Source organism: Corylus avellana, chromosome 7, assembly GCF_965113065.1.
Source record: "Corylus avellana chromosome 7, dhCorAvel1.hap1.2, whole genome shotgun sequence".
Taxonomy (NCBI): domain Eukaryota; kingdom Viridiplantae; phylum Streptophyta; class Magnoliopsida; order Fagales; family Betulaceae; genus Corylus; species Corylus avellana.
In genome coordinates, this window is record NC_142496.1 from 25,640,944 (window position 1) to 25,654,414 (window position 13,471).

The 13,471-nt window shown below is 36.3% G+C and overlaps 1 protein-coding gene and 1 pseudogene across 3 annotated transcripts; one reads left to right on the plus strand and one right to left on the minus strand.

The window, feature by feature from the left end:
* The first annotated feature begins 3,350 nt into the window (after positions 1 to 3,350).
* On the plus strand, positions 3,351 to 7,592 carry GLTP2 (glycolipid transfer protein 2). 3 transcript variants are annotated; one of them, XM_088518264.1, is made up of 6 exons: positions 3,351 to 3,803; positions 3,929 to 3,984; positions 4,251 to 4,318; positions 5,252 to 5,390; positions 5,641 to 5,784; positions 5,878 to 7,592. In XM_088518264.1, exons 1-6 carry the CDS (start codon positions 3,644 to 3,646, stop codon positions 5,911 to 5,913), a joined length of 603 nt encoding a protein of 200 aa, XP_088374390.1. In that variant the 5' UTR covers positions 3,351 to 3,643; the 3' UTR covers positions 5,914 to 7,592. The 3 variants fall into 3 exon arrangements, with proteins under 3 accessions (XP_088374390.1, XP_059454271.2, XP_059454272.2); XM_059598288.2 differs by having other exon boundaries at positions 3,353 to 3,803; positions 4,188 to 4,318; positions 5,878 to 7,590; XM_059598289.2 differs by having other exon boundaries at positions 3,596 to 3,803; positions 4,188 to 4,318; positions 5,252 to 5,387; positions 5,878 to 7,588.
* A 1,036-nt stretch (positions 7,593 to 8,628) lies between these two features.
* LOC132183966 (endoglucanase 10-like) lies at positions 8,629 to 11,402 on the minus strand (annotated as a pseudogene).
* Between the last annotated feature and the right edge of the window lie 2,069 nt (positions 11,403 to 13,471).

The following is a 13,471-nucleotide window of genomic DNA, read 5'->3' on the forward strand; positions in this document are numbered from 1 at the left end:
GCAGTCATCTTGAGGGAACGCTCCCATCGTTGAACATTAACGTTAATACTTTTTTCAAACTATAATAATGGAAGTCAAAAGAGAAGAGATTAGGAAATGTATTAAACTTATGTTTATAGTTACTGTTAATTAATTTGGTTCAAAACATTGAATCGTGTTGAAGAGTAGTTAGATACACACATAGATTAAGATCAGAGCGATGTTATGCATCATGCATGTCGACATTTATAATAAAGATGAGCTAACTTTAGGTCACCATGAGCTATGCCTGCCCTTTACTTAATTACAACTGCCCCCTTTTGTTTTTTTAAGTCCTAATCAAAAGGAGCTAGATAGAGTTGTTCTTTAAATATTGTCACTTTCAATCGTTGGGGAATCCATTGCATTCACACCTTTAAATCTCTATTCTTTATCCTTTGATGCTAAATCTGTACGACTATTTATTGACCCTTAAATTTCGAGCTACCCCACATCGTTGGCTTTGTTTTGGCCTTCGTATTTCTTGTGCCTAAGGTTGTAATTGGTAGTTTTAAAATCAGTAAATTATATATGTTTTTCCCCAGTAAATTATTTTATGTCATAAAATTAGTATAATTTATTTTTCCTGCAAGTTCACAGAAATCTAAACACAACTTAAGTGAAAAAAAAAAAAAAAAAAAAAAAAACTGAACAAGTAACCTAAAAAAAAAAAAATGAAAAAGGAAAGTCATGTTGTTGATCATGATTAGCTCGCCACTTCTTTGGTTCAAGGGAATTGGGTCGATTTGACAGTATATGATGAAGATAAAAATCCTCATCATAAACGAGGATTGAATTACCCTATGTCTACCACCAGGCTAAAGCCCTAGGGGCATCATTTCCATCGACTCTTAGCTTTTGCTTCTCATCATGCAGATATGTTCTCTATTCACTATGGTAGGACAACTCCCATGTTATACATGTGAAACTGCATCATCATAACTTGATTTTGTTGCATAATCTGGTAAATCCTGTGCTATATGTTGTAACTGTAGCTCAATAGTTTGAGATGCTCTTATCTTGATGCCTGAGTTGGTCATGAAGGATAGGTTGGAGGAGGAGGGGGGATTAGGTAAATTGAGGGATTAGGCTGAGTTGAAGGGTCAGATAGAAAAGATGATCCAACTTTGTCTCTCCAAGTAGTCATTAACTTCGTGTTTAACATTCGACCTTTTATTTAAGGAATCAACACAAATGACTTTCTACAAACAGCATAATTGAAGAATTAGATGAGCGGACACCGTACTCTAGGCCGACAGAATTTGTAATGGAGAAGAAAACAAGCACACGTGACATTGATGCATAAGTCAGTATTTGCTTAGTAAGGAAAATAATGAAACTTAGAAAGCCGTTTTTTGTTTTTTGTTTTTTTTTAGAATAGTGTGGTCATACCTCTCAATAGCTCATTTTCTTTATGTCATTGGTTATCTTTCCGCATGAGCCCCGCTAAGTGTCCCCACGCTAATGGGCAATGCTCTAACTAGGTGTGATATTTAGTTACTAACTTTGATGAATCACATCTCATGTCAAGTCTTACCTTCCCATTAGTGTCACCTACTACTATGAGAGGAAGGTAAGACATGGCTAAAATACCAAGGTGTGATGTCTATATTCTACCAAGAATATTAGGAGTAATTCTTCGGAGGCCTAATTGAACCAGACTCGCTTGTAGTGTTGCTTGTGAGAGGGACCTAATTAGATCTATCTCGGGATGGAGCTCATTACCTGGAGGATTATTCTTGAGTAAACCAAAATTAAAATAATTTGTGCCTTCTTCCCTCCACATACTACAAAAGTCCACAGATATCCCATGTTTCTTGAGCATTTCCCAAATTTTGACTCAACAAGGAAAGAAAAAATATATATATATATATGACGATCGTACTCCAATAATTTAATTAACTACTAATGATCAGTTGCACCTTCACCATCTGCTGACTGAAGTAATATTTTGATTGTGATATATCAGTGGAGATTAAGACTGTAATGTTATACCATACATATCCATGTCATTGGCTTATCAAGAAAAATAAAAAATAAAAAAAATATGAATAGAGCAATGATCACTGTGCCTTGAAAATTCACTTAATTAGATCCCTGATGCAACGCTAAATAAACTTGTCATAGGAGGAGGGGTCTGCCGTACAGCACTGCTATAAGAATATACTCTGAAGCTTCAGTAGGTTGCTGCCCATGATGCAGCCCGTTTAGGACAGTTTAACTACCAATGGAATGTCTAACTGCCGACCAGCTAGAAACTGGAGTTTTCCAAGGCCAAAGGAAGTCGAAGATGAATACGAGGTATCAATGCACTAGAAACAAGAATTGGGCATTGGGGTGCTTGCTAATTAATGGTGCCAAGTACCAACTTCCAAGACTTTTTTTAAGTCATAAACCTAACTACATGCACTAGGACCACATACAAACTTTGAGTAGAATTTACTCTTAAAAATTGGCATATAAGAAAAATATGCTTAAGAGCTTACATACATATAGTTAAGAATATATTTTAATTCGACAATCCATTCTTTAAACACTTATCCGATGGTAACTCTTTCTCTTTTAGCAGTTTTACTCATTTATCAGTGTTGAATAACATTTTAATATCTGTGACTTGACCACAAAGTTGCAATCCATTTGATCCCATATTCAACAAAGTGGTTGGCTTTGATACTAAATAATATAAACAATGGGTCGAACTTACCTTTTAAAACCAACTTACAAAAAGAGAATGTCTAAAAACTTAGATACACATGATTAAGATTGTACTTAAACCACGTGAGACATTTAGAATCGTAAAACATTGAAAAGTCTTTTATCGGACCTACTGACTACTGGTTGGGCTTTTCTACCTAGGCCTACACTGATGAACTTTCCACTTTTGGACAAATGGTCAAAGAGCTAATGCCTCGATGATGTAGCAGCATGGTAGAAAAGCAATGCACCAAGCACGCAGTGGCCACAAGACTATGCTTGAATCTTGATCAGCCCGCCAAATTGCAGCCACAGCTGGAACTTTAATAAAGACCTAGGCCCACTTTTGTTTAAACTTTATAAGAAGCTGCTTCAACCTTTTCACCACGGGCATGAGCCATGGCCAACAATATGATAAATATTCCCTCAACTGGTAAAGGATAAAGTGTAATCCTGGGTAGCCAAAGACGCGGACAATGATAAAGAGTGTTTGCCGGCAATCAAATCCATTTCTTATATATGCCCCACCGTCAAAGTATATCCATGCTTATAAAAGTGCAATCAGGAGAGGCGATTAGTTCAAAGTCAGAGTTAAGGTCGCCATCAATGGCTGCTAGAAAAAACACTAACAAAAACATTTAAAAATAAAAAATAAAAATAAAGGGGTTAGAAAATAAAAAAATATTGGTGTTTCAGGCAGAGAAGCTATTGGTCTCTCAATTTAAGGTGTTGGCAATTAGATTTGCGAGTCTCGCTATGTGAGAAAGCTATTTATGCAGATTTAAAGGGAGTCTTCTTCCTCTGTATCTTGATAAAAAAGTAGAATTTATAGGTAATTAGAAATACCCAGTAATGATCATCAGCACAGGTATTGAAAAGAAAATCAAGAATTAAAGTGGAGGGGGCGAAAGAAGATTACACAGAGGTTGAAATGAAGAGGAAAAGGGAGTTGGAGAAGGTGTCAGAAATAAGGTCTGCCATTGAAGAGCTCTCTATGATGGTCAAACTTAAACCTGGTGATAATCATGATGCTGCTCACATCCCCACAAAGCCATTTCTTCATGTCTGCAACCTGGTTATTCAAATTCTTGGTTGGTTTTTTCTCTGCACCTCTTACTCTCTCTCTCTCTGTCTCTCTCTCTCTCTCTCTCTCTCAAGCTCTAGCTATAGAAGTAAAAAATTGCATAACCTTTCTGTTGAATATATCTTTCTGTAGATAAGATTGGACCAACAATGGCTGTTTTGAGACAAGACATTCATCAGAATATTCAGGTAATTTGAAAGAAATTAATCCACGGCAGAACAAAAATCTCCCTATTTTTTTTTTAATCAAGCACTAGTTTTTTATTTATTTATTTTGTTTTTCTACCAGAAGCTAATTATGGTTGCTTATATTTCCAAGTAATAGATGATTGAGAGATCTTTACTTACTTATCCGTAATAAATTTCATTATTATATTCTGTCTCGTGTGTAGAGATTGGAAATATTCCATGAAGCTGATCCTTCACTGTATTCAAATTTGGTGGAGATAATGAAGAAAGAGGCCAGTGAAGGCAATGCAAGAAAGACTACAAGCTCTAGCAAAGCCTTTGTTTGGCTTACCAGGTAAAAGATATTTGTGTCTTCCTCTTTACTATGCATTTTGGGCCACAGCCAGAAAAAGTCCTCGTTGCTTTCTCATCTCTTCTCCTCCAGTCCTCCTCATCCTCGTGTACCTTTTTTTTTTTCCTCTAAGTGAGAGCCTCTTTATTAATTATAAAAGAAATGTTAGATATTATAATTTTATCCAACCAGACTAACGTGTCACTCCCAACTAACCATTGATTCATTTTTGTTAAATAAAATAATAAAAAATAAAAATCAATAATTGAGTTGAAGTGTCACGTCAACATTGTTAGACAGTTGTAGGATAAAAATATAATATCTAGCATTACTCTAATTATAAATACTTTAGGGCTACAACTTTAGGTCAATTAGCCGTTAACATTAGATGCAAAAATAAGTAACTAAAATAAATAATCACAGGCCAGGCCTTCTCTGCTTCATGACAGTTTTTTTTGTCTTCACCTATAATGGAAAGTTATGAATACTAACTAAAGTTAGAGCATATTGCTGGTGAGTATTTGTTTATGGTTTCCACAAGTCTTATGTATTTGTCACCGAATAATCCAATGACAACTATCAATATATCGTACTTTTTTTTTTTTTTTCTTATTTTTGTTTAGTTTGGATCATTGGAGCAGGAATTAATAATTTATCATCCGAATCGTAGTAATTTATTACTCGATTCATGAGTAGTTTAATTCTGCATTCAAAAGAGAATACTTAGTGGTTTGGTTTCTCGTTAAGCTCTGTATCTAACTTCTAGAATTTTCAGATTATTGGGTCAATCAAACACATATCCATTTTTCTTTTTTCCTTTTTTTACTTTTTTTTTTTTTTTCTGTTTTGGGTCAAACTATTCGCATCTTGTATTTCCAAAACTAATAGGCTTAGATGTTAAATTATATATACAAATGAATTTGTTCTTGTCCCCAGATCCTTGGATTTTACTTTGGCACTATTACAAAAATTATCAAGAGATCCAGAGCAGAGCATGGAACAAGCCGTGGAAGAGTCTTACAACATCACTTTGAAACCATGGCATGGATGGATTTCATCAGCTGCTTTCAAAGTAGTAATATACTTCCCTCCCTAAAAGCCTCTTATCCTCTATCACAGTCACTTCTTTTTTATCTATGTGGGGCAAGTCCAATTGATCATGCTGGAGTCAATTCATGCGTGTCTTTTCTTATTGAGAGCCCCCACCTCGAGCTGGTCATGAGTGCTATTACTTTTATTTTAGGCCTTAGTAAAGCACTGTCATGTTACCATGCTACCTTGGTTTCTTCAAGCTTGTCTTCAACTAATAAGTATAGTATTTGCAGGTAGCTCTACAACTAGTGCCTGATAACAAAACCTTCACTAATCTCCTCATGGGAAAAGATGGAAACAATGAGACCCTTAAAGAGGAAACCCAGAACTTGATTACATTACTTTCGCCTTTACTAGAGGAAATCCACTCTATCCTGGTAAGGTCAAATTCATGTTTGCTAACACTATATGCATCAATGTGTTATGCAGTTCTTATATGTTTACTAATCCTGATTTCCTTATTTGTGCAGAGAGTATATGATATGGATAGGTTAAAGTCAACCTAAGGAGATATCATATAAAGAAAGCGAAACATATGTACTGAGTTTAGTTATATAAATATGTAAATAGCTGAGGAGTATAAAGGGTATCTCTCTTTTCTCTGTCATGTAATATAAATATGTAGATAGCTGGTTAAGCATAATTTGTTACAAAACAACGAAAAATCAATCAGAGCTGCTATAATGTATAGATTTACACACACAAATATCATCTCATCCTCTTTTTAGCAACAGCTGTCAATGGGGTGACAGGAACATCTTTCTAGGATAAACCTAGCTAAAAGACAATGCTAAATCCTCAAACTTCCAAGCACATTCATTAGGTTCCTTCCAATCTATCAAAATCTATTGCACCTCCTTTCTTCTCAAATTCTTAATGTGTATTCACAAGAATTTGAGACAATTTACAAGAAAATCAGGCTTGGAAATTCAGCTGCCCCTGAGACCAACAGATATGTGTTCCTTTAATTTGGAAGGAAGGAGATCCTCCGATATAAAGAGTAGTTTAATAGATTTTACAGTTGAAAGATATCCCTAAAGTGAGTGAGAGTTTGTTTATTATTTGTGTCTGAGAGTTCACGACAATTAGTCGAATGTTTGTAATCGTACTACAAATCTTATTGTTTTGTGTGAATGTGATCTGTTTGATTATTTATGTGGTGTGCTTTTGTTGGTACCAAATTCCAGCCAATTTGTGTAAAGCTTCCACTGTCACAACAAACTACTGACTAGTATCAAAATAAGATGTTTATACAACAGATAGCATGTTACAGAAGTATGATTTGATCTTTCTTTAGAACTCTTTTATCATGGTAGCTAAGGTACTGTGAAGAGATAAATATGTCTCCTGAAGCAATTCTCACTTAAACGCCCTCTTTCTAGTGAAAGTGATCAGAGCCACCGACACTAGTTCAAGATTAATAGATTGAACAGTCAAAGACCATGAGTTTGACATGTACATATTGAAATATGGAACATATATCATATATGGGGAACGAATCCTCATCATTTTCCGGTAAATATATCTCCCCAAAGCCGGTTCTGCCTATTGAATCAGAAGATAATGATAGAACTCAAACTGAGCAGTCCCGCGATAAAGCCTCAACACCCAGATAACAACGAGAAAAAGTTTACTACTTTACCTCTAGATCAGATTTGCGTAACTAAAAAATAGGAAGAGACATACCAATTCAAATGTGTAATCTTTACTGTGCGATTTTACAATATACATACACTGCAACTCCTCTCTAGAGAGCAACAGTGCACGAGAGTGATTGCTTCAATTCAGCCCATATCCTTGTGTTTAGCATTTTTTCAACCACTTAGAGTGCTTACCTTTATATGGTCTGAGCCACACAAGACCCACGTCATGGCTGATCCAAATTCCTCTTCTTCCTTCTCGCCTGCAAATCCACGTAGCATACATTCTATGCAAACAAGATCCAAGAATCACACTTTCAAACCCAAACAACTCATGGAGGGAACCAATTGATATCCTCTACACAAATCCTTACTCAGTTCATCCTCCACTGAAATAGGGCCCATGAGGGTACAATGAATTTGAAGCCCTAACACTAGAAATATGAACATAGTGGGTTGCAAATGGGCTTTCCGGATCATACGAAAAATAAATATGATGTAGCCCAGATGTATTGGATTATCAAAGAAGTGGCTGAATCCATTGCTGGTGTGGGTGCGAGTAAGTTCTATATTATTGTCCAATTTCATGTTTCATCCTATTGCACCTAAACAAAGAATTAATTAAAAATATTAAAGAATATAACTAAATAAATAAATGAATGAATAATTTTGGAAAAAATATATTTTACCTCCCATTGTTTCACTTCTCAATCTTGCCTCCAATGTTCAAAAATTACTAACGTACCTCAACCAAGTTTTTAAAATTTTCAATATAGCGAATCATCCATTAATAATTTATGTTTTTTCTTTAGGGATAAAATGATTTTTTCTCAATAATTTTAGAAAAATTAATTAGGTTTAAAACATATAAACATAAAGTTTTTATCCCTGCCTTTTTGACAGACTCCAACTTATTAAGCCGTTGACTCAGAGTTGCTAAAGTACACAATAGACGACGTGGGCTTATCATTTCTCATTTTGCTTGTATAGTTTTGGTTTAATTAGATAGACATTATGATATGTACATATGACTGATGCGGCTAGTTTGTTAGATTATGATATTTAATTAAGGTTGTGAGATGAACTCACATGAATGAATGTATTCAAGTGGTTAATTAATGTGAATCGAGCCATCATTGAAGGAGATGCACTAGAAATAGTGAACGCTTTGCAACAAGAGAATTCATGTTGGAGTAAATACGGTTAGCTAATAGAGGATACTAGAGCAGTTCTCAATAGTTTTCAATCGTGTTATGTACGTCACATCCGTAGAGAAACTAATGAAGTGACCCACAGATTGGCGATCCCCTCAATCAAGTATGGCCGGAAGAAACTCCTATTTTTACTCAAAGCATTGTATTTGCTTAGCAAGATTTTCGTCCATGAATTATATGAAAGCTTAAGATTCCTTTCAAAACAAAAAATAATTAATCTGAATCATACAGAAGTGAATAGTTTATCAAAAATCATCATCAAGGGATTACAATTTAGTAACTTAATTGTACGTATTTATCAGTGTTTTTCATCCTTACTCTCTTTTGTATTTCCTTTATCTCCAGGTTAGCAATAGATTGAAAGATCTCAAGGAGCTGCTGGAGCAAGACGGAAGATGCCAGTCTGGTCTATGCCCAAATTAATGCCATTTGAGTCAGAAGGAATATTGCGAGGAGGATCATGGAGTGCAATGAGTGCTGCAACTAAACCAGCATTGCTCGAAATGGTTGGCTCCGTAAACCATGGTTGATCCCGTTCGTCTATGAAATGGTCAAACTGGTCTGGTCCTGCTACCATGGCTCCAGAAACAACATTTGGATTTGGATCCACAGACTTTCGCCATCTTTCTCCCTCTGCGCATGAGTAAAGTTGACCATTCCAAGGGATCGATGCACTCCTGTGGTGAACTTTGTTTGGAAAATGGTCTCCAAACCCAACCATGTAGCTCATCTTCATTGGATTATCTCCTAGTATATAAGAAACCTGAAAGAGTACCCACAGAATGAAATGAAAAACAAGGCCTATTGATATAATTTCAGGAGGGGGGCCGGAAACTTCACTTATTCCCTAAAGCATAAGCGGTTTTACGATCATAATCTTGAAGTTTTAAAAACTTGAAAAAAAAGAAAAGAAAGGGTAAATATTTTGATATCTAGCTGCTAGTTGCCTGAGACATGGAGAAACTCTTCAACATCTTTTGAGAAATGGCATCACTTCCACATCTCCTACCAGTGCTGCGCATAAGATCAAGGTAGTCACTGTACAATTTGCTGAGAAAAGCTGCTGTTGCCGCAAACTGAAGTGGGGTGCCATAATCAGGCTTTAGGAGGATCAATCCACCTGCATCAAAGAAATCCATCGATACAAATGCCAAAATTATGGCATATATTCATATATGGGTTGTACTTGAACAGACATTTACCTCGTGCCTTATTGAACTTGTGATCAGAAAGATAAGAACACATGACAGAGTCGGTCATGTTTGATGATGATGCTAAAACATCTTCATATGGGTAACCAAGATCATGGAAGTATAGAAGCCGCGTTAACAAAACCTAAGAGAATAAGGAAATTACTTTATATATATAGTACTGTACATGTTTTCTATTTCTATATAAATTTTCCATAAAAGATTTTGATTGATTGATTATAAAATTACCGCATTAGCTGTAAGCTGCTTGTTCCAATAGAAAATCCCATTGTCAAGAGATGTTTCCTCAACCTCGGCTGTTTTGTATCCTGTTCTAACATATTCTAAGTAAGAAGTGTTCCCTGTAGCAAAGAAGAGCCAAGTTCCTGCCCAAACCAGTTCATCTTCGTAACCAGATGAGTTGTAAAATGTTCTTCCATCTCCTCCACAAGCATCAACCATGGTGTATGTACCCTGGCTCTTAGGGTCTTCCTTGGTTGCAAGATCAAATAACTTCTCTGCTGCTGCTACTAAATCTTTGGAGTAAACCGTGTCTTCTTCAAATACTAGTGATGCTGCTGATAATGCTGCAACAATTTCCCCTGCTAAATCTGAAGCTGTGGTGCCACAACTTGAAACAGGTCTTGCATAATTCATTTGTTCTTGTCTTTGCCAACAGTTTATGTCGTTAGAAATGTTGGCTCCATTACTACCACTTCCAACCTAAAATCACAAAACAACGTTATCTTTGTTTTCTTTGGCTGCAGAAAAAAGAAAAAAAAAAACAAAAAAAACAAAAAAAACAAAACTTCACCTTCCCCATGTATCACGGGTTTTGCAATGTTACCGTCAAATTATCAAAACTCGTAATGTTGGTATTCTATTTTTCAGTCCCTTTTCATTTTCTTTTTTTTCTTTTTTTTACACTTTTGTTAGCCATTGAATTAACACAAAACACTAACGGTATGAGGGATTGAAAGGGGCAAAAAAGAAACACCCACATTGCAACTTTTTGATAATTCGATGGTAACATTGCAATACCCGTGAAATTTGAGGGGGAAAGTGAAATTTCTCAACAAAAAGGTGTCGTTAAATCTTCAATATTAGACTGAATAAAAAAAGGACTAATGAGAGTGCAATAATTTTGTATGCTTGCCTGAGAATACAAAGTGGCGGCAACTGAAGCTGCATCCGGGGCAGCAAAAAGCTTGAGCAAGTAGTCACTACCCCATCTGATGATGTCCTTCACATGTTCAAGCTCGCCTATATCATCATACTTTTGATGATATTCGATCACACTCCAACTCAAGAGGGTAACAGTGTAAGCTGTAGGGAAACTGAATTTTATATTGTTGCCAGAATCGTAGAAACCACCCACAAGATCATGTTTTTGGCTTGAGTCCTGGTCGTGCATTCCTGAATCTCCCCGAAATTTTATCGGACTGTTGCTTGGGTACTGTCCAGCTGAAAAGAAAAATCCTTCAATGAGTCATAATATTATCAAGAAATATGATCTTATATTATATTTAATGAAAGGCATCGTGTTGAAAAGGGATTACACTTTTGGGCATTAAAAAAGGTTAGAGCTTGGTTAACTGCAAGCGTGAGATTCTGTGAAGATCCATGGTTGGCATGTTTACGAGGCAAAAAGTGAATCAACAAGACAAGTAATAGGATAGCTAAAGCTATGGAGACTGAAATGTAAAGAAAACGTTTGAAGTATTTTGTGTCGGTGATCATGAGATCATAATCAACGGATTTGGAGTATCGGGAGTGAATCGTAGCCATTGGCAGATTGAGGGACGAGATTAAAGTCAATTTCTATTGAGTTCCACCGGCTTGCTGAAGGGAGAAGGCGGCCTGCCTCTGATATTGTGTGAACAAACCTTACAGGGCATCCATCTGTGTCAGGTGAAGAAGCTTTTGTTCGAGAACCTAGAGATGACGGCATGGTTGATCAAGTTTGATATAATCTCAAAAGTTTAAACTAATAAAATTAACCCTTTAATCTGGACATCCTGGGAGGTGGTGTTTGATAGAATGGGAGTTGTTTGAAACACACAAGGACAGCAGTGACAGTGGTAATCCCAATGAAGTGTTTGTCTCTTGTTCCTTGTTGTTAGTGTTGTGAGAAATAGATGGAGACATTGCCGTCCAAACGGTATTTGTTTGCAAACATAATAACTAGGAAAGTTAATTACCATCTCTTGTATATTACAGTCGCAATGGTAGTTGCACTGTAAATCTCTCTGGCGCCAAAAAAAACCAGAGTAATGTGGCAGTGATCTCAATACAAAGTATTTTCACATTTCTACGAGGCTATCTTCTGAAAGAAATCAACCATAGTACTATACTAATATAGCTTTGTTCCCAAAGCGCAGAACCCTGATCAGCCTGTGAACCAATTTCGACAGATTTAATAAGAGTGCATTAATATACATATTTGAACATCATTCTAGTTCAAAAACCTAATGAACTTGAGTATATAAATATATTTTCAATGTAAGGCTCAATACTTACAAGTGTACTCATAACACAAACTTATTCTTACATATAAACTCCTACGAAGCACAAGAGAAGAAAAGAGGGTCGGATGGCGATCAAATTTGCTATGAAAATGCCTATGATAGAATGGAATGAGAGTTCTTAGCCAAGTTTATGAATAATTTTGGATTAATTATTGTTAGTTTAGATTTTGGCACATTCGGTTTGCATGTATGTTGGTGAAAATAATCACCTCAAAATGTTTCAGGAAGCAAATTCTAGAGGCATGTCCGGACCTCCAGAAAACGGGTCCGGACACAAAAACCAGCAAGGGCATTTTGAAGAGCAGGTCCGGACCGCCAGACGCTGGGTCCGGACCTGATTTCCAGAAGCTGAGTTTGATGAAGCAGGTCCGGACCGCCAGACGCTGGGTCCGGACCTGATATCCAGAAAGTGATTTTTGAAGGAGAGGTCCAGACCTCCCGAAGTTGGGTCCGGACCTCAGTTCCAGAAAACAAGATTTTTCTGAGATGTCCGGACACACGAATTGGAGGTCCGGACATCACTAGGTTACGAATAAGTAATCCTAGCCATGTCCGGACCCCAGATCAACCATGTCCGGACACGGCAGTCTTATGTTGTGTATTTTTCTATTTAAGCTACGGCAGTTTGCCATTGTAACTTACGTATTTTATTTAGAAAAATTAGGGTGCTTTGATAGAGAGAATTTGTTCTAGATTATTGTTGAAGAGAAAATACGTGAAGCCAATCGGAGTTCCGGTGAAAGAAAATCTTTTAGAAGAATCGTGCCAGATGTTCTGGAAATGGTTACTGAGGTAGAAGTCAAGTGGGTCACTTGTCGTGTGCAAGGAAGAGTCAAAGGTTTTGTTATTCTTCTTGTATTCCTTATTCTTCTATATAGTGAATTGATTTCCTGGGTTTGGCTGCTCTGGAGAGGTTTTACATTTAGAGAGTTCTCTAAATGGTTTCCTCTTCGTAACCAAATTTATGTGTTCTTGATTGCATATTCCATATCAGTATTTGGTTGATCTTTTAACTGCTAAGTTAGATCTGCTTTCTGGGTATTTTCTGTAAAACACCTAGACGTGTGAGTAGGTGATAATTGGAGTCATTTTAGAATTTTCAATTATGTAACACTCAAGTCAATTGGATTTATTAGTTCATCTGTGTACATCCGACTTTTCGTCATGAAAAATGCTATGAGTACCAAAAATTTTACCAATAGAGACTTACCAAATTGATATGTAGCTCATTTATCGGAAAAAATAAAAAAATAAAATAAAAATAATTAATCAAGAGAAATGTAACAGATACCAATGAATAAGATTCATATCATTTTGGTACCTTTCTCTTGGTACCAAAATGATATCAAGCTTATGATTTGGGCTTTTACGATCAATCACTGGAAGCTACGGGTGGCAAAACGGGTAATCGGGTAGACCCGATTAAGACCTGCTAAGACCCGCGACCCGATTACCCAAGACACAAACACGACCCGTTTAGCTAATCAGGTTA